Consider the following 19,574-nt stretch of genomic DNA (forward strand, 5'->3'; position numbering starts at 1 on the left):
AAAAAAATATCGCAACATGAGTTCATATATTCGTGAGCAAAAGAAGGTTTTGAGACAAACCATCAAACAATCTATCACCGAACATTGCGAAAAAGTACACAATGGACAATACACTGGTGAAGATTTGGCCAAGGAATTGAGAGAATATCGTTCCACTGAAAAGCCAAGTAACTTTATGGTTTGGAAGAGACTCCACAAGGGTACCGGTGTTTATGCCAGTTGGAAGGATGATAATATTTTCAAGTGGACTTTCAAGGAATTGACAAGAGCCAGAACCTTCCCATGGTTGGTTGCTGCTGCTTCTTGGTGGGGATTTGTTTATCTTTTGCCAAAGCCAACAGAAGAAGACATGAAGAAATCACCAAACTACTATCCACACGGTCACCCACCAGGATCTAACATGACTCCTCACTACCAACATCTCGTTCATGAAATCGAGGCTCCACCAAAATTCTAAATTATTTTTAACTTAATCATGGGTGTTTAATACAAAAACAATGTAACTATAATAGTTCTTTTGATCCGATTTTGTTGTTCAATAAGAAAAACGACAAGATGATGAAATAAATTATCTATGTTATTTGAATAGCCAACAAGAAGTTAATATCAGATTATTATTAAAAAATTAATAAAACTTTGTAAAATTTAACTTTATTTTTTATTTTGAATTAAAAAAATGCTCTTCAATTCATTTTTGCGTAGCGTCTCAAAGTCGGCATGTTTAAACAAATCGTCATCAATATATTTTAATAACATTGCCCGTTCATTCCATTCTTCCATAACACAATGTATTGAAACAAACTTTATTAGTGAAAAACCAACATTGATGAAAGAAGATTTTAAATTATCAGACCTCGATAAAAAACCAAATGTTACTTCAAGAGAAAGAAGGAGAAGAAGAATTATTTCTATTGAAAAGAACAAGAGAGAACAAACCGGAGCTACCAGTCTCACTGATGAAATTTATAACAAGAGACCAATCATAGAATTTCCAAATCGTTACTTTGCTCTCTACATTCCTTCTGTAGTTAACAAGACATCAAAAGTTGTTTTCCATGTTCCTATGGATTATACAAAGCCCGAAATTAAGGAATATTTAGAAACATATTACGGTCTTAAAATTAAAGATGTAACTACAATGATCACTCAAGGAAGACTTAAACGTAGTAGAAAAGTTAGAGGTGTCATGGAAAAGGAGCCAGATTTCAAGAAGGCTACTGTAACTTTATATGAACCAGTAGATTTGGGATTCAGTGATGAATTGAAGATTGAATTGGCAAGAAACTATGATAAGCGTTTGAATGCCAAACTCAAACAAGCCAGAGAAGCTGCCGAAAAGATGAAGTCTGAATCTGGAGTCAATAACGAAAATGAGGCCTCTGAAGAAGAGCAAATGAAACAAATGGAAGAAGCTCACAAACAAATGGAAGAAGCCAAAGCCAGAGCAAGACAAAATAAGGATCAAGCCGCTGAAGCTGTTGAAGTGAAGGATAAATAAAGGATATAGGCATTGTTACAATTTTGAAATAATTCACAATAAATTCAGTTTAAGTATGTTAATTAGAAATATTTTGTAAGAAATGCAGAATAAATTATTTAATTTGATTGATTTTCTTCGAATAATCCAATCATGTGACCATCTGGAGATCTTAGTGCAGCAACTTTTCCATGGGATGGATATTTAATTGGTCCATCTAGAATAGCACCCATCTCTAATAATTTATAAATTGTCTTATCCATTTCATTTACATCAAAACACAAGAATGGTGAATAGCCGGTTGTACTGGATGCTTCTCTTTTTCAAAGTTAAATCAATAATATGGACTATTGTGTACAAACCCTTCAACTTTATTCAAACATACTTTCATATGTCCAGATTGTAATTCTGCCCAATGCTCTGTTGAATGATTTACTGTCATGCCTAATCCCTCCGAATAAAATTTTACAGATTTCGGAACATCTTTTATCAGAAGCATAACATTTTTGAGGGAAGCGATTTTTTTAGACATTTTTTTAGTATTTGATTGGTTTGTTGTATCTGTTTGTTTAAAGATGAATCTAATTTTCATCTTTAAGATTAAAGCTTCAATTTGATGGAAAAACCAACAAAAAATTAAAATAAATTAATATCAAAAAAAATGAATAACCGTGGTGGTTCCCCATCACACCAATACAAAGAAAATAATTCGTCTGCCAAGAATTTCAATCAACAGCGAACAATGTATTCTGATAACAATGATAACCATGATAGCAGATATTCTTCTAGTAGGAGGGATGATTCTAGAAGATTCCATGACGATCATCACAGTAGTTATCCAAACGAAAAAAGAAATAATGGATATCCACCATCAAGTAGTAATTATAGAGGTGGAAGAGGAGGATCTAATAGTCGTTATAGTAGTAATAGCAATCGAGGTTATAATAGGGGGAAGTACAACAATTTTGGCTCACCACAAAGATCATCCAATTATCAACACAATCAATATGATGAATTTTATCAATCATCAAACTATTCCGAACCAATGTACAATTATCCAGTGGATAGCTCTGCATATTATTCTTATCCATCAGCTTCCTCTCATTCTTATAATTCGAGTTTGTACAAACCTAACGAAACAACGCCAAAAAATGTTGACACCAGATCTCCGAGAAAGAATGATTCAACTCATCCAGAAGATTATGTGAACACATATCATTACCTTCACTATCCTCCTTACTATCCTCCAAACTACTATCCTCCTTATTATCCTCCAAACTATCCTGTTAATAATGCACCTCCACCTCCTCCTTCATCTTATGATTCAAGAAAATCTGAAAATAGAAGAGATTGGAATGAACAAAATCAAACTAAAAGTGACAATATGCCAACTCAAGATACAAAAGTAGAACCCAATACGAAAACTGATTTACCAAATGAAACAAAAGAAGTTGAAAAGATAATAGAATCTAATGAAACACCCAGGGATCCAAGAATATTCCCATATTCTAAAGTTGAGACTCTAGAAAAAAATGAAATATTTTCCCAAAGCACTCTATCCATCAAACGATCAGAATATTTTTCTCAAATCAAGAAAGTTTCCACTCTTTTAATTCCTTCACTATCCATTGACGCTAAACTCATATCTAGTGAAAGCGATTATATTAAGAGCTTGAAAACTAAAAAACAGCCAAAAATTATAGTAACAGAAATACCAAAGGAGTATGTTTCGATTTCTCTAGAGGATGCAATTAAAACAACAGGATCAGTTGTACAATTTGAAGCATATTTCAAAAAGGATTCTAACAAGATTGAATCTGCTTGTGTGGTCTTCTCAGATTTTGAAACATGCAAGAGATCTGTTAATGAACTAATAAGTGACTCTGATATTAAATTCAAGATTCAAAATGACTTTTATGGACTAATTCAAGAAAAATTTACTTCTAATCCTGAGTTTGAAAGTCTTAAACAAAGAGAAATGGATAAGAAAAAAAAGGAAACGAGAAAAGAGGTGAAAGAAGAGGAAAGCCAATATCAAGACTATAACAACGTGCAACAACCTTATGAATATTATCAATATCCACCTTATCACCAATACTATCAATACTACCAAATGTATACACAGCCTTTCTTCCAAATTCGAATTAAAACCAAGTACGGGGAAAAGAAGGAACAAAAACTTTATGGAGTATTTAAAGATTATTACTGCACACATTTTTACTATAGTAATGGGGAATTTCATGTGGAATTTGGTGCTGCTGAAGATATGGAAAGAGCATTTAAAAAGCTTCACAATCACGTCGTTTTAGGACATGTTATGGAGCTTGAGCGAAATTGCGAATCTTATACAACAGAGAAACCCTCACTGGTAGAACAAGCAAGTGATCGTATTAAGCTAAAACTAAGAGATCAATTAATGACAAAATTTCAAAGTATCTATGTGAAACAAGTGAAACAAATGTTAGAATATCAAAAACAACAACAGAAAACAAATGATTCCAATAAGAATATAATATTAGAAAAGGTAAAGCGAGATTTAGAGGAAAAAGAAAGGTTCGAAGAAAAGTTCATAAACTCAAACGAAGAAGATGAGGAAGAAAAGAGTGGAAAATTTAACGATGAAGATGAGGAATATAATTCAAATGATGAAATGAGTGATACTCATGTAGAAAGTGAGCACCTTATGAGTGACTATGAAGAGCTCGAACCAACACCAAATAGTACTGAACTGCCTTCACAAGCTCACACTTCCATTGAAAGCGAGGAGGAGGAATACAAATTTGAAGACGAGGAAGATGCAACAAAAATTACCAAAAAAAGGAAGCATCAAGAAATTGAAATTCAAGAAAAAAGGAGGACGCCAATAACCAATGACACTACCAAAATTTTAACAAAGGAAGAACTTGAACTAGAAGACAAACTGTCTCAAATAACTGATGGCTGCTCAAAACTGAAAGGTCTTACATTAGAAAAAGTCAGACAAATGAAAGAGGTTAAAAAACCAGTCTCTAAGGAGGTGGTAAAATCCATGATGTACGATACTTTGAGAAAGGTAGAACTTGAGGGCACCAAAAAGATAACAAACGAAAGCAGAAAACATAGAGCAGAATCAAGAAGAAACCTTAAAAGTAATCAACTTGACACTAGAAAGAAAAATCTCAAATTTGCTAAATCTCCAATACACGATTGGGGTTTATTCGCGTTGGAAGATATTGAACAAGGCGAAATGGTGATTGAGTATGTGGGGGAGGTAATAAGAGAAGCCCTTTCAGATATTAGAGAAAAAAGATATGAACAAATAGGCATTGGTTCAAGTTATTTATTCAGGTTAGATAATGATCTTATTATTGATGCTACAAAGAGAGGAAATTTAGCAAGATTTATTAACCATTCTTGTGATCCGAATTGTTGTGCCAGAATTATTGAGGTTGACAAACAGAAGAAAGTATGCATTTATGCTCTGAGAAAGATTCTTGTAGGCGAAGAGATTACTTATGATTATAAGTTTCCAATTGAAGAATCTAAAATTCCATGCAAGTGTGGCTCTCAGAAATGCAAAAAATGGCTTAATTAAATTGATTTTTTTACAATGAATTTTATTATAGTTAGTTTTTACAAAATGTTACAATTATTTGACGGAGAGAGTCTTGGCCTTTTCGACAGCCTTCTTCTTAATATTGTTGGCAAAAAGATCAGAACCATCCTTAGATACATAACCAATGAATAATGGATATAATTCACTCTTTGCATCTGGGAACGGATGGCTAGGATTCTTCAAGAAAGCATCAGTGGCATCTAGTTTACCACCAGCATATTTCAAAATAGAGTCCTTTCCACCAGGGTGATTCTTCAAGAATGAAGTAACATTATAAACACGATTGAAAACTATGATCCAACAATCATCAGCCTTGTCATGTTTAGCAATTTCTGTTGGAGTGAAGAACTTGCTGTGCTCTTCTTCACGAAGGGTACCAACAATGTAATCTTCAATTTCAACAAAGGCTCTTTCTGGATGTTGAATTCCATAGAAACCACCAGTAGCATCACCACCAGAATTACGAACAATAACATCGCCACCAGGATGAGATGGTGCAAATTTAGTCAGATCATAGACTTTGTTATCAATAATAACCCACAAATCATCCATAGAGTTGTGTTCGGCAACTTCTTTACGGGTAATTCCCATTCTATTTGTGTGTTGAATTTCATCAACTTCATTGGTTGCGCTTTCATCAGCAGCTTCCTTGAAGAAAACAAAATAAATGACAACCAAAACAAGACCAACAGTGATGCCTAGACCAATTGGAGAGGTAAGAAGAGCAAGTAAAGACATTTTTTTTGTGTGGAGTTTTTTGATTCAAAAAGTAAATGATAAAAAGAGGAGTGCGAATATCTTTGTAAAAAGATGAGATTAGGTGAAACCATTCAGTTTCTAAGAATTTGTTAATAACAACGTAATGACACTTATTTTTATTACTGATATTAAACAGAGAATTAGAAATTGCTGAATAGTTTGAAGTGTGTTTTGGCGCTAATTATCAGGATCTTGTTTGAAAAAATGGCGCCAAAATACTTACATTTACAAAAAAAATGAAGAAGCAACACCACGCCTACACACTGAGATGTGATGACAAATATCATCGATTGGATATTAATATTGTTATATCCCACAAATTTTTAGAACACAACAAGAAATCATGCTTGGAACACCCATTAAGGCATGAGTTTTGCATTGAAGAGGACAAATTCTTACTTTTCATGGAACACAGAGGAAGAATTAATGATGATGATGAAAAAAGATCGACTGTGTCGGAACTTATTCAAGAGTATAGAGAAGAACGTAAAAAGAATCCATCACTCTTTAACAAGGCTGATGTTGATGGTAATCTTCTGAGGGATCGATTGGCAGCTTTAAAAGAAATGGGCCTTCGATACCAAATATTATACACAGAAATTAGTGAAGAAATTGAAAAAATTGTAAGTTAAGATTGAATGTTGATATTGAACAAATCAGAAAGAAGAAATGGAAAAGGAAAAAACTGAAGAGGAGAAGTTGATTAGAATTAAAAAACAACGAGAGAAGAAGGTTGTCAATTCTAAACTTCCCATCAATCGACAACAAACCATAATCTACTCTTCAGAACAAAGAATACAATTCAGTCCAAAGGTTGAAATTACAGTATCAGGTAAAAATTTTGGACCAACTGTGCTCACCAGTAGAGAAAAATATCTAGCTGACACCTCTCCGGTGCTAATGGTATGTTTTTCAAATCTTTTACACTAATTTTTGAAAAGAAAATATTGGAAGAAACTCTCGAAAAGCAAAACGAATCTGAAGAAAAATTTAAACAAATTTCTTTTCATGAGCTAGATAAGCAGTATAAGGATTTCAAGTTATATGATTGTTTCCATCCAGACACATTCAAGAAATTTATATTATTTGCCGAAAATCCCAACCTCAAACAAAAATACCATTCAATATTAGAAAGGCAGACAGAAGTAAACACTGAAAATGAGAACAATATTTCAGAAGCCATAAAACGATTGCAAGAGGTAAAAGAAAACCATTTAAAACGGTTCGAAGAAAACATTTCACGATATAAGAATGAATTAGAACAAACACTGGAGAAATGTAAGGAGTTTGATATGGAAAAGCTTAGATTATTATATGAAGTTCACAAGTATAATGAGCTTGAAAAAGTTGACAGCCTATTAGAGGCAAGAAAGAAAGATATTGAGGCTTTCTTTGAGGAAGAAGAGAAGAAAACAAAAGAATTGTATGCAAAACAGCAAACTTCAAGAAGAACTCAAATATCAGGGGACTTGGTTAAATGTGAAAAACTATTGAGTGAAATTTTTCCCTCTGAAACAATTGTTCCATTATTGATTCTATCAGATATTTTGGAAGTTACAGAATTGAAAAATTATTGTATTCAAGCTGTTACTGAAAAGTTTGGGGAGCATGTTTATAAGGAGGCTCTTGGTTCGAGAATTATGGCAGAAACAATGACACAAATTTTGAGTCAATTACCTGTAGAAAAATTGAAAGAACTTAAAACTACATATGGATTTCATTTCCAAAGATCGGCTGTTGAGAAGGAAATTGATTACAGGAAGGGAATGTTTGCAGATGAGTATAGAGAAAAATCAGTGGAGGAATTAATGCTTTTCCTTAAAAGAGGTGTAGTATTTCCAGATGTTTTAATGGCAGAGCTAGAAAAAAGAAAAGAGAAGAAACCATATGTTTCCCTCAATACTGAGCGTTGCTCCCCATTTTTGTTAATTGATGATGATTATTTGACAGTACATTTAAAAGGGCAAAAGAGATATTCTTGTGTTCATGCTTCACATTCGCTCAATTTTCAAGGGTGGGCAAAATGGTATTTTGAGGTATCAATAGAACAATTTGATGAATCATTTGGATCAAGCATTTCAATTGGGTGGGATGTTGAGAGAACTGGGTGGGATGGGCCTATTATTGGTCTCACACCTGGTTACAGATCTCAATTTGGATACAGTTGGCAGTCTGATGGGTGTAAGTAGTCATTAATTAAGTTTATAATGAAAAATCAAAACAGTACTTCATTTCTATGGAAAGGGAATGTTTATAGGAACTAAGTTTGTTGCTGGAGATGTGATTGGATGTGGAATCAATCAAATTAAGAAAAAATTGACATTTTACAAAAATGGGGAAAAGATAACCCTAATTAAAAAAGAATCTAACAGAAGGGTTCAGGAAATCAAATATATCACTATTCAGGATGAGAGTTACGAATTATTCCCTGCAGCATGTTTGTATTCAACAAAGAAAAATTCTGATTGTACAGTGAGATTTAACTTTACAGGACCATTCATTGGACAACCAAAACATTATGAAGCTTATGGAAGTGAGAGACAAATCTTGAAACAACAAAAACAAATCAAACAAGCACTTCAACTTAATTAAAAAAAAGCTTTTCTTCTTTTGAGGTTTTAAGAAGAACAGACATGAGTATTTTTCTGGCCACTTTCTTATTAAACGACTTGAGGGGCGCTGTGCTTATTCCAGCCAAAAATTTTGTAATGATGAGCCGTACTGTTGTTCTCGTTTAGTGGGATAGTTTTAAAAATATTTATTTAGAGTTTTTTCCAGATGGTCTTAACTTCCATGAACAAGTCAACTCCAAAAGTACTTAATTCAACAGCAATACCAGACTTTTTACGGGTTGGCCATGGGCATTGACAGAGACAAGGTTGAGAGGCTGTAAAAAATTATTGGAATAATTCAATCATGTTATAATTAATAAAAACTTACAATTCAACCACAAAGAACCAACAACCAATTGACGTCCAACACGTTCTAATCTTTCATCACTTCCTGACATGACAGCAGCGGCCAAACCATATTCAGTATTGTTGGCCATTCTAATAGCCTCTTCTTCAGTTTCAAATGGTACACCAACACTCAAAACAGGACCGAAAATTTCTTCCTTCCAAATGGTCATATCTTCAGTAACGTTGGCAAAGATGGTTGGGGCAACAAAGAATCCCTTAGTTGGATCTTGAGCAGCAGCCTTTTCTGGTCTACCACCACCAACAAGACAAATAGCACCTTCCTTCTTGGCAGTTTCAATATAATTCATAACCTTATCATATTGAATCTTTGATACTTGAGCACCATGAGAAACAGACTTGTCAAAGAGAGAATCACCAGTAACAATCTTTCTAGTTCTTTCAACCAATTTATCCATCAAAGATTGATAGATAGACTTGTGAACTAAGAGTCTTGAAGTGGCAGAACAAATTTCACCCTTATTAGCAAAAATACCTCCAACAATGGATTCAACAGCCAAATCAATATCACAATCTTCGAAACAAATAATTGGACTCTTACCACCCAATTCCAAATTACAACGAGTCAAATTTGGAGTACAAGAGGAAGAAACTTTCAAACCAGTTGCCAATGAACCAGTGAATGAAACCTTCTTAATACGTGGATCACTTGTCAACAAATTACCAATCTTGTAACCATAACCAGCAACAATATTAATAACACCTGGTGGGAAGATATCCTTAATATATTCACCCAAAACAAGAGTGGTCAAACTAGTATATTCAGATGGCTTGAAAACACATGAACAACCAGTAATCATTGCAGGACCCATCTTCCACATTAATAATAACAATGGATAATTGAATGGCAAGATTGAAACACAAGGTCCAACAGATTCGAAAACAATACGATTGGACAAACCATGTTTTTCACTTTCATGATGTTCATTGGTGTAACCATCCAATTTCTTTTGAACATATCCAGCAAGTGATGCATAATATCTGAGAGTATTACAACACTCATCAACATCAGCTAATGATTCAAAATATGTTTTACCATTGTTTTGAGTTTCCAAAGTGGCCAACTTTTCCATATTTTCTTGCATCTTATCGGCAAGTTTGTTCAAGCAAGCAGCTCTATTGAATATTAGGTTATCAAAATATTACACTTATTAACACACAAACCTTTCGGAAACTGGTGTATTCTTCCATCCTTCAAAAGCATTGACAGTACTTTGAACAGCAGAACGAACTTGTTCTTCAGAGGCTTGAGTGATCAAACCGATTACCTCTTCGGTGCAAGGATTGACAACAGGAATATACAATTCATCTTGACTTGTTGTTCCTTCCTCAGATTCTCTTGAAACAAATTGGTTGTTGATGAGGGAGTGATACTTTGTAAGAGACATTGTGATGCGTTTTTTTATTGGTGGATGAACCGGTTGGAATGGTGAGACGAGTTTAAAAAGAGGCCGAGGCGAAAATTTCACAGTGTATGATGATTGGATGCACCTAGACAGTAACTCAGAGTTACAGTTTACAAAGAGTTGTAGGTTCATTATTCATTTGCCCTAAGAACTACTACACCTTTAACTTTAACAAGAGATTAAAAAGGAATATCTCTTTAACAATTTAATTTAAAGAATCTAATATGCAAAAACAGTCACAAACATTGGTGTTTTCTTTCACCACTAACCAATAAGGGATATTAATACAACAAAAAGATTTTTTTTAATAAATATAAAAAATGACATCACCAGTTACCAAACAATTTCCGAATCTCTTTTTTGATTTACATTCAAATGAAGAGGAACTCATTGAACAGATCAGGTTTGTAGATTTTAAATTATCTTTAATCACCTTTACAGACATGAATTTACCACTAACTTTTTTGAAAAAGTTTCCGAGGTTAAAATCAAAAGATTAACAGGAGGAATAACAAATAGAATTTACAAAGTGGATGTCAATGATAAACAGGTTTTATGTAGAATTAATGGATTATGTACAGAAAAAATAATTGACAGAGATGTAGAACTTTTCCACATGCAAGAAATGCACAAACACGGTCAAGGCCCACAAGTCTATTGTGTTTTTAAAAATGGTTACGTTTATGATTTTATTGTTGGAGAATGTACATCTACTGCTGAATTAATGGCTGATAAAGCTGAAAAAATAGCTGAAAAGCTTGCAAATTGGCACAAGATGCAAATTGACAAGGAAGATAGAGCTCCAGTACTTTGGAAGCTTATTAACAAATGGTTAGATAATACCAAAGCTTTTGAATGGAGTGGAGAAAAGAAAGTCAATTTTGAAAAATGTAGGTTCGACATGGTTGTAGAACAATGTGAAAGGTTACAAAAAGAAATTTTTGCCAGTAAGCCTAACACTGTTTTGGATCCCAAGGATTTAAACCAAGTTTTGGATTTATTTTCTATTGGTTTTTGCCATAATGACTTGTTAGCCCTCAATGTATTGTACAATAAGGATGATGACTCTGTACATTTCATTGATTATGAGTATTGTGGATATAGTTTCAGAGCTTTTGACATTGGAAATCATTTTGATGAATATGCAGGATTCTCATTAGATAAGAAAGACTACCCAAGCACTGAAATTCAAACTAAATTTATCAGAAAATACCTTGAAACCTTGTATGAAGGTCCTCCAAGTGATATATCTGATCACCATGTAGAAAAGTTCAGAAATGGAGTTACATTGTTTGCTTGTATTGGTCATCTCTATTGGGGTGTTTGGGCTATTAGTCAAGCATATTACTCAGATATTGATTTTGATTATTTACAGTATGCAAAAGGAAGATTTGATTGGTATTTTGAAGAAATACAAAATGTAGATTTTGCTAATTTGTAATATCAGAAATAATAATAAATACTAAAAAATATTATGAAAAAATGAACAATAATGTTTCCTCTGTAACACTACATCGACATGAGGACGAAGAAGATGAATCCAGTAATATTTTGGAGGAAATATCAAGAGTACAACATTTTACTAACGAACCTGAGGTGGAATACGATAGGTTTCCTTCTGGTTCAAGTATTTCTCTGCCTTCTCAACATTACGGAACAAGCAACGAATTGAAACATAATTCTCTTTTAATAACGTCAAACAAATTATTTCAAGCCAATAAGCCCCATAAACTGCAAAGAAATGCTGTGATTTCCAATGCTTTTACTTGTGCCATTTCAGTTTTGTTAATAATATTATGCATTATTCTTCCGTTTATTCCTTTTTATCAATTTATTGATATTAGCACTACATATTATGTCACCTCTTTTATGATTGTATTTTTGCCAGTATGTGTTGTACTTTTTGTGACAAGTATTATTGGTATGATAACTTTCAAAACGAGTAAGGACTACATCAAGAGCTTACATATTGGATATATTTGTTCTTTATTGTTTATTGTCTTTTTGAATTCAATCTCTATTGCAATAATGTTCATTTCAACAGAACCAAATTATCACTTTAATAGCTATTTGAGTTTATCTGTTTCTGTTGTTGTTCTGAATATTCTTATTGCTACTTGGTCAACAATAATGATAGTCATCACAATTATTAGAATGAGGAAAGAATCGTTTGAATATCAATATGGAAAACAGGCAAAGCCTCAGGTTAATCTATTAATTTGAAAAATACATAGAATTTTGGAAGTAGATTAATCGCCAGGTTTTTTATGGAATACAAGAGAGAGCTCCCAAAGCTCATTGGAACGTTTAGTATTTTGTGTGCCACCAAAAAAGTAGGTTTTTGTAAGCTTTTGTAAAGAAATGTCAGCAGGCATTCTCAACATTATTGGATCGCTATTTTTGTCTTGATTTGCTGGATGCTCGTGCAAATATTTGGAAACTTGATGTTTTGCTAAGGATGATAAATGTTGCTTTTCGAAAGGCCTATAAGTATTGCAAGAAATATGAGAATAAAAATCTGAAGCAGCCATATGTTTGTATCGATGAGTTGGTAGATCAGTTGTGCTGTTCCAATTATCTGAAATATCAATCCAAACATTTGCTAATAAATCCAATAACCAAACTCTGTCATTGATTTTTCTTGTATTTCCTTTCAATCCTCCAAATACCATTATTCTATTTCCCCAAACGGTTGCAGAATGACCATACAGAGAGCCATCCTTGAATGGTCCTTGAATTTTTGGTATTTTGATCTCTTGCCAAAAGAAAGACCGTGTGTCCAACGACCAAACAGAATCTTCAATTTCATTGGCACCGTTCATTCCTCCAATAATGATTATCTTTGAATCAATGACACTTGCTGTATGCAGAAATCTGGGTGATGGTTTTGGTAATACGGGAATAAGGGGAATCCAGAAATTTTGAGACCTACTGAAAACATACAAGTCATCTAATGCTAAAAAGTTCGACCCTTCTCCTCCATGAATAAACAATAAATCATCTTTCACTGCACACACTGAATGCATTCTAGGTGTTGGTTGACCTTTTACACCATTACTGTTCGATTTGCTTAAGCATTTCCAAATAGGAAATGGATCAGGTTTAAATATCCATAAGTCATTATATAGTGTTCTACTATCAGAATCACCTCCTCCAAAGATGCACATAGTATTCGAATCAAAAACACCAGCACAATGCCCAAAACGTTTTTCTGGAATGCTGTGGTTATGCAATGGGTCAATCATAACCTTCATCCATTTTTGTAACCCAACCTCAAACAACCATGTCTCACTAGAAGAACCACAATTTGTAGATCCTCCAAATAAACACAATTTTCTTTTGGAAGGAAAAGCTATTAGTGATCCCGAGTTTGTTGGAGGAGGAGATTCATTGAGCATTAAGCTATCCATTGTTTCAAATTCATAACGTTCTCCAAATTTAGTTCCAACAGGTTTTTCAAGCGTTTTCTTTGATTCTTTCTGAATAACCTTTGACCATTTAACACTATTCATTGATGCTTCAATAAAACTATGATTAATTTGAGTGTCATTGACACTTGGGGAGATTTTACCTTCAAGATGATTTGTTAGAGAAATTGTATGGGAAAATAAATTACGGAGGGAGTCTCTAGAAAGAGGATTGCTAGGGACATGGGAAAGAGTGGAATTTAAATTGATCTTATCCATCAAATTGGAAGAGTTAAGGTCAGTAACGGTTTTTTTTAAATCCCCTGATTCTTTTCTTTCCAATTTTTGGGTGGGCACTGCATTAGTTGTTTTTCTTGGCTCTAATTTTAATAGGGTAAATCTCCCACTATTAGATAGTGTTTCAATTTCTATTGGGACAGTATTGTCATAGGAGTTTTTTGTGGTCCATGCTTGATCTTTGAAAGACCTATTCATTGGGCTTTTAGAGATGAGAACCACTGAAGAAGAGTTGCTTTCCGGGATTTTTATGGGTTCGGGAGCTTTTGCATGGTTATTTTTCTTTGAAAGAGAGGAAATTTCTAGCTCACTAAAAGGTTCAGTAGGTTTTTTCCTGAATGAGATTGAGTTTTCATTATTTGGCTGAAAACTAACATCCTTCTTTCTAATAGGACTGAGAGGAGTTTTCTTGATAAACGTTTCTTCCTCAATAACTAGTTGAGGTGATTTACTGGTCGATCTTCTGTTGTCACCTTTAGGTGAAGATATGGTTAAACCAAATAATCCTTTCTTTTCAATTTTAATAGGATTTAATTTTTCATCATTTGTTTGCTTGTTTTTTTCTTCATCATTTTGAAAACTGGACCTTAATTGATTCCTTTCATTCCGATTATACTGTCCACTTTTCCTGTTGTATTCCATCTCCACCCGTTCATCATTGTTACTTGCATCCAGAAAGATATTTCCAACTTGAATTGTTGGATTTCCACTCGGAGGTCTAATATCAAAATTACCGTTGATTGAGGGATGTTTCAAACTTGATGAAGACCTCTTTCTCATAATTTTTTTGTTGATTTTGAAAACTGTAGATTTTGGCGGTTCAAAAACAAAAAATGCAACAAGATCCCAATCGTAGGAACATCACTCGTCATTACAACCCAAAGGAAACATGTTATCATCTTATCGGAGACTTTAAGTTGCTTTCTCCGTGGAATAAATTTAAAATTAATATTATTCAGCTTAGAGCAGAGTGGGGTATACTTTCCCACAATCTATCACAACAACAAACGTTACATAATAATTATAAATTTTCTGATCCACACCACAATGTGGCTTGGAGAGAGATGTATCATCCACAAGTAGTGAAATCAATGAGAAATAGAGTCAAGACTTGGATTAAAATTACTTCTTTTTTTTCAGCAATTTCTCTCTTTGTGGTCTATCCTATTGTTGAAAAAACTTTAGAAATTGAAAGAAAGAGGAGAGATCTTTTCATTTCTCAAAGAAATACCTTCATAAAAGAGAAGTCTCTTTAATTTTTTAATGAAATAATCAAAATAGAAGGTGATTAGTGAAATCTCTCTTTGCACCTATGGTAAAAAACGAATTTAAATGATGTAAATTCTTCTTCAACAATAAAAAGCAAATATTGTTTCAAAAAAAAATTCGAACATTTCACCAAGAAAAAACGGAATTTGAAATCGTGACAATTGCTTTTAATATTTGAAAATATAACACAATGGCTAGTGATGAATTAATATGGTCAATTTTAGACAAATCATTTTGTTCATTTAAGAACAAGGCAACCGATAAGAATATGTGCACAAATCCTATGAATGTGGATGGTCAATGTAGAATGGTTTATTGCCCATTAGCAAATAGTAAATATTCAACAGTAGTTGAAAAGAAAGGCCGCTTGTATCTATGTATAAAAACACCGGAACGTATGCACTTACCAAGTAAAATGTGGGAAAAGATTTTAATTTCTGATAACTATCAACAGGCACTGAAGGATATTGATTATCATTTGCAATGGTGGGATCATCAAAAGATTAACAGAGTAAAGAAAAGATTTACAAAATTGTACTTGGTACTGAGAAGAATGAGAAAACTTAGAAGCAAAGTACAACACAAGATTAAGACCGTCAATAGAACCTTGGAAAAGCGATTGGAAAAGAGAGAAAAGAGAGCTGAAGAAGTTGCCAGAATTGAACATACAATAGAAAGAGAATTGTTGGAAAGATTAAGAAATGGTGTGTATGGTGATCTCTATAAGAAGAAGATTAAACAAAATGAAAAAAAGAAGGAAGAAGAAACAGAGGAAGAATATAATATTGATTTGGTTGCTGACTCCGATGATGAAGATAATTTTGACCCAGATAATCTGAATAAGTTTGAATTGGAAGAAGAGAATGAACAAGATATCGAGGATATGTATGCTGATTTAGAAAATAGTTACAGTGACGATGACAACACAAGTGTTGGATCTTCTGCATCTCAGGCTGATATGGAAGATTTAATGAAAGATTTACAAGACTCTGATATTAGAAAGAGAAAACGTGACAATAGCCGATCCAATTCAAAGAAAGTCAGATATGATTATGAACGGGAATACGAACAAGTTTCAAACTCTAATTTACAACATTAAATTGATTATTTTTAATTTCAAAATACATTTGTTTTCATTATTTTGTTGAACTTAAAATTTTAATGTTAAAAAAAATGGCATCTATTCAAATCGGTGGTTTTCTCTTCGATGATGAAAAACCGGAAGCAAAACAACAAACAACTGCGACTTCGAATAATTTATTAAAAAAGAGAACATTAGATTCCTTCATAAATGATAAGACGAAAAAAGAGATTGAACAAAAAGAAAAACTTTTTCTAGGTGCTTCATCTTCTTCTGTTAGACAACAGTCAACCGTTCCTGGCGGAATAGCAATGGCAATGAGAAGTAAAAATATTGGGAATGATAAAAAACATCATAATAACAACAATAATAATATGCCAAAATCAGTAGAGGAATTAACAAAAGTTTCACAAATTCCTGCCAGAAGAACAAAAACACCAAACGAATCAATTGTTCAAGATGGAAAGGAGGAATTCTCTGCTGTTATTAATAATGATCTTTTTTGTCCGGAACCACTTTCATCATTTTCTACTCAACTATCACCAATAGTTATTTCTACTCTAACAAATCAAATGGGAATTGAAAGGCTAACAAAAATTCAAACAAGAGCACTATCACCAATTTTAGGAAAGTCAAACGTATTGATGAAATCAGAAACAGGCAGTGGTAAAACATTGGCTTATTTGATTCCATTAATAGAAATGTTATATAGACAATCCTTGGAGAAAAAGATATCACGTGATGATGGCACATTTGCAATAATTTTAGCTCCAACAAGAGAACTTTGTGTGCAAGTTGATAAAGTTCTAAAAAAGATTACCTCCTCGCTAAATTTTATGGTATGTGGTGGAATTATGGGTGGTGAAAAAAGAAAGAGTGAGAAGGAGAGATTAAGAAAGGGTGTTAATATCCTAGTTGCAACACCTGGAAGGTTAGAAGATCACTTGAGAAGCACTCAATCATTCAAATGTGACAAGGTAAAATACTTAATTTTGGATGAGGCTGATATTTTACTTGATTTTGGATTTGAAGAAAGAGTTAAGAATATTTATCAAATGTTAATTCAGAGAAAGTTACAAAACCCATTGATATCTCAAAATCAAACTGAAAAGACACTTTCTGAATCTATACAAAAAGTTTTAGTGAGCGCTACTCTCCATTCAAAGATTCAAACTTTGGCACAACAAATTGACGTTGTAAATGCACTTTACATTGGTCATGGAAGTGATGGAGAATTTATTGAGAAGGTTTTCAATTTAATCACTGACAAATTGCCTTCAAATATATTTACAATTCCAGCTCACTTGACTCAATATGCTATTATTGTACCTCCTCAATTTAGACTTGTAATGTTGGCTGGATTTTTGAGATCAAAGACCATGAGTGAAAGTTTAGAGCAAGAACCAGGAAAAATAATTGTATTTTTATCATGTTGCGACTCTGTTGAATTCCACTATAATTTCTTTAAATACTTCCAATCCAAATTTAAATTTATTAAGGAAGTCGTTCAAACAACTCAAAAGAAGCGTACTGGAGCAATGGAAACAGACTATAGCGAAGATGCTTTTAGACAAATGGTTAAATATGAGACTGACGAGCCACTTATTCACGTTCCATTATTTAAATTGCATGGAGATATTGAACAAAAAGAAAGAACCAATATCTTTAAACAATTTAGTGATGCAAAAGAAGGTGTTTTATTTTGTACAGATGTGGCCGCACGTGGTTTGGATTTACCATGTGTAAAATGGATTGTTCAATATGATCCACCTGGTAATCCAAAAGAATATTTACATCGTATTGGTAGAACTGCTAGAATGGGTGTTAAAGGACATGCTGTAATGTTCCTTCATCCTCATGAAGAGCTCTATAAGAAACTATTGGAAAAGTACAAGTTAACTATTCATGAAATTAAGGGTGAAACATGTTTGGAATCGATTATTCTTTCATTCCGTAGGAAATCGATGAGAGATCCAATTGAAGCAGCTGCTTGGTTACAAAATATTTTTGAACAAGAATTGGTAAATAGTGGAAAGGAAAATACTGAATTATATTCTTTGGCTGTTAATGCCTACTTCAGTTATATCAAATATTACAGTACCCACGGAGGTGATGTCAAGTATATTTTCCATTTGAATAACTTACATTTAGGTCATTTAGCCAAATCTTTCGCTCTTAAAGATTCTCCTTCAAAGATTAAGGAAAGACAACAGACTCTTGGTGTAAAGCCTCTCTCTGTAAAAAAACAAGAATTGGAAACTGTTTATGCAATGAAGGACAAATTGGGCAAAAAAGAATTTTTAAGAAGACTGAAAGATATTAGAGGTAGTAGCTCTATCAAGTCTAAAGACAACAAGAGAAAGAGAGACGATGAACAAGAAGAAGAGAATAATGAACAAGCTGTAGATGAGTCAACCAAAGATGAGGGATATGAAAGCTTCTCTGATGACGATGATAATGAACAAGAAGATATAGGAATGACTGAGAAGAGTAGCAAAAATCCACAACAACCTCCTGTATTGAAACCAAGTACTGGTCCAGTAACTCTGAGGTTCAACAAGAATACAAATGGAGGGAATAAGGTAGTTTCATTTGGGAAGCCAAGTAATAGTGATGGCACTGAGGCTTCAACCACTGTTGGTAGCTTCTCTTCTAATTCCATTCCAACCTCAGGCTCTTCTACAAATAAGACTCAAACAGCCCAAGAAGCAAAACCAAAATTGGCTACGAATAACGGTACTACACCTGCTACAATGGGTGATAACACCTTGACACCACTTCAATTAAGACAAATGGAATTGAAAAAGAAAAAGTTGACACCAAATGAACGTATGAAGTTGTATCGTGACTATGAAAAGGGTAAAGTACAACCATCTCGTCCAAAGATTGTAATTCCAGAAGGATTAAGAAAGAATAAGAAAAAGAATGAAAATGATTCTGGTATGGGTGTATCTTTTGATGAAAGCAAAGTTATTTCCAAACCAATCACAGAATATGACCAACTTTTAAGTAGATATGCTGGTAATGAAAGTACCAGAACGGGTAGAATGATGATGAGTTCAACCAGCGAATTTGATGCCTCTGTTCCAAATTCTAATAGAATGAGGTTGAATCCTGTAGATGATACCCCTAAAAGAAATAATTGGCATGGAAACAAGAAGGGAGGAAACAATTATAATAAGAAGAGAAAATATTAAATATCAAATACTAGCATTCGAAAAACAATTTAATTTTGTATTTTAAATGTGCTCGCAAGCTGGTTGTATTTTAATAATACAAAAAGTTGTCTTCCGGATGTTGCTCGG

At 33.4% G+C, this 19,574-nt stretch overlaps 11 protein-coding genes across 11 annotated transcripts; 7 read left to right on the forward strand and 4 right to left on the reverse strand.

The window, feature by feature from the left end:
* NAEGRDRAFT_77723 (uncharacterized protein) lies at window positions 1-584 on the forward strand. The gene has a single exon (XM_002683061.1). It carries the CDS (start codon window positions 17-19, stop codon window positions 455-457), a length of 441 nt encoding a protein of 146 aa, XP_002683107.1. The 5' UTR covers window positions 1-16; the 3' UTR covers window positions 458-584.
* A 92-nt stretch (window positions 585-676) lies between these two features.
* On the forward strand, window positions 677-1,498 carry NAEGRDRAFT_45038 (uncharacterized protein; the record flags this gene model as incomplete). The annotated part of the gene is made up of 1 exon (XM_002683062.1): window positions 677-1,498. One exon carries the CDS (start codon window positions 677-679, stop codon window positions 1,496-1,498), a length of 822 nt encoding a protein of 273 aa, XP_002683108.1.
* Window positions 1,499-1,596: 98 nt separating this feature from the next.
* NAEGRDRAFT_29304 (uncharacterized protein) lies at window positions 1,597-2,009 on the reverse strand (the record flags this gene model as incomplete). The annotated part of the gene is made up of 2 exons (XM_002683398.1): window positions 1,597-1,795; window positions 1,840-2,009. The coding sequence occupies 2 exons, from the start codon at window positions 2,007-2,009 to the stop codon at window positions 1,597-1,599; spliced, it is 369 nt and encodes a 122-aa protein (XP_002683444.1).
* A 2,598-nt stretch (window positions 2,010-4,607) lies between these two features.
* Window positions 4,608-5,051, forward strand: NAEGRDRAFT_4440 (uncharacterized protein; the record flags this gene model as incomplete). The annotated part of the gene is made up of 1 exon (XM_002683063.2): window positions 4,608-5,051. A coding segment is annotated over one exon (444 nt), but the record flags the coding sequence as incomplete, so codon positions are not given.
* Window positions 5,052-5,246: 195 nt separating this feature from the next.
* Window positions 5,247-5,654, reverse strand: NAEGRDRAFT_4162 (uncharacterized protein; the record flags this gene model as incomplete). Its single annotated transcript, XM_002683399.1, has 1 exon — window positions 5,247-5,654. A coding segment is annotated over one exon (408 nt), but the record flags the coding sequence as incomplete, so codon positions are not given.
* A 413-nt stretch (window positions 5,655-6,067) lies between these two features.
* Window positions 6,068-8,423, forward strand: NAEGRDRAFT_61270 (uncharacterized protein; the record flags this gene model as incomplete). Its single annotated transcript, XM_002683064.1, has 4 exons — window positions 6,068-6,454; window positions 6,492-6,734; window positions 6,773-8,012; window positions 8,056-8,423. 4 exons carry the CDS (start codon window positions 6,068-6,070, stop codon window positions 8,421-8,423), a joined length of 2,238 nt encoding a protein of 745 aa, XP_002683110.1.
* Window positions 8,424-8,567: 144 nt separating this feature from the next.
* NAEGRDRAFT_55553 (betaine aldehyde dehydrogenase) lies at window positions 8,568-10,212 on the reverse strand. Its single transcript, XM_002683400.1, has 3 exons — window positions 9,974-10,212; window positions 8,772-9,925; window positions 8,568-8,718 (listed from the first exon to the last, which is right to left on the reverse strand). Exons 1-3 carry the CDS (start codon window positions 10,195-10,197, stop codon window positions 8,594-8,596), a joined length of 1,503 nt encoding a protein of 500 aa, XP_002683446.1. The 5' UTR covers window positions 10,198-10,212; the 3' UTR covers window positions 8,568-8,593.
* A 472-nt stretch (window positions 10,213-10,684) lies between these two features.
* Window positions 10,685-11,656, forward strand: NAEGRDRAFT_29355 (uncharacterized protein; the record flags this gene model as incomplete). The annotated part of the gene is made up of 1 exon (XM_002683065.1): window positions 10,685-11,656. A coding segment is annotated over one exon (972 nt), but the record flags the coding sequence as incomplete, so codon positions are not given.
* Window positions 11,657-12,464: 808 nt separating this feature from the next.
* Window positions 12,465-14,699, reverse strand: NAEGRDRAFT_61273 (uncharacterized protein; the record flags this gene model as incomplete). Its single annotated transcript, XM_002683401.1, has 1 exon — window positions 12,465-14,699. One exon carries the CDS (start codon window positions 14,697-14,699, stop codon window positions 12,465-12,467), a length of 2,235 nt encoding a protein of 744 aa, XP_002683447.1.
* Window positions 14,700-15,378: 679 nt separating this feature from the next.
* NAEGRDRAFT_3659 (uncharacterized protein) lies at window positions 15,379-16,062 on the forward strand (the record flags this gene model as incomplete). Its single annotated transcript, XM_002683066.1, has 1 exon — window positions 15,379-16,062. A coding segment is annotated over one exon (684 nt), but the record flags the coding sequence as incomplete, so codon positions are not given.
* Window positions 16,063-16,643: 581 nt separating this feature from the next.
* NAEGRDRAFT_29381 (uncharacterized protein) lies at window positions 16,644-18,467 on the forward strand (the record flags this gene model as incomplete). Its single annotated transcript, XM_002683067.1, has 2 exons — window positions 16,644-17,774; window positions 17,868-18,467. Coding segments are annotated over 2 exons (1,731 nt in total), but the record flags the coding sequence as incomplete, so codon positions are not given.
* Between the last annotated feature and the right edge of the window lie 1,107 nt (window positions 18,468-19,574).

Source organism: Naegleria gruberi (assembly GCF_000004985.1).
Source record: "Naegleria gruberi genomic scaffold NAEGRscaffold_1, whole genome shotgun sequence".
NCBI classification, from domain to species: Eukaryota; Heterolobosea; class Eutetramitea; order Acrasida; family Naegleriidae; genus Naegleria; species Naegleria gruberi.

Coding starts and splice junctions, on each gene's coding strand:
- NAEGRDRAFT_77723 (XM_002683061.1), top strand. CDS start 17: ATGAGTTCATATATTCGTGAGCAAAAGAAGGTTTTGAGACAAACCATC.
- NAEGRDRAFT_55553 (XM_002683400.1), bottom strand. CDS start 10,197: ATGTCTCTTACAAAGTATCACTCCCTCATCAACAACCAATTTGTTTCA. Junction 9,926..9,973: donor AATACACCAGTTTCCGAAAG/GTTTGTGTGTTA, acceptor AATATTCAATAG/AGCTGCTTGCTTGAACAAAC. Junction 8,719..8,771: donor TGGTTCTTTGTGGTTGAATT/GTAAGTTTTTAT, acceptor AATTTTTTACAG/CCTCTCAACCTTGTCTCTGT.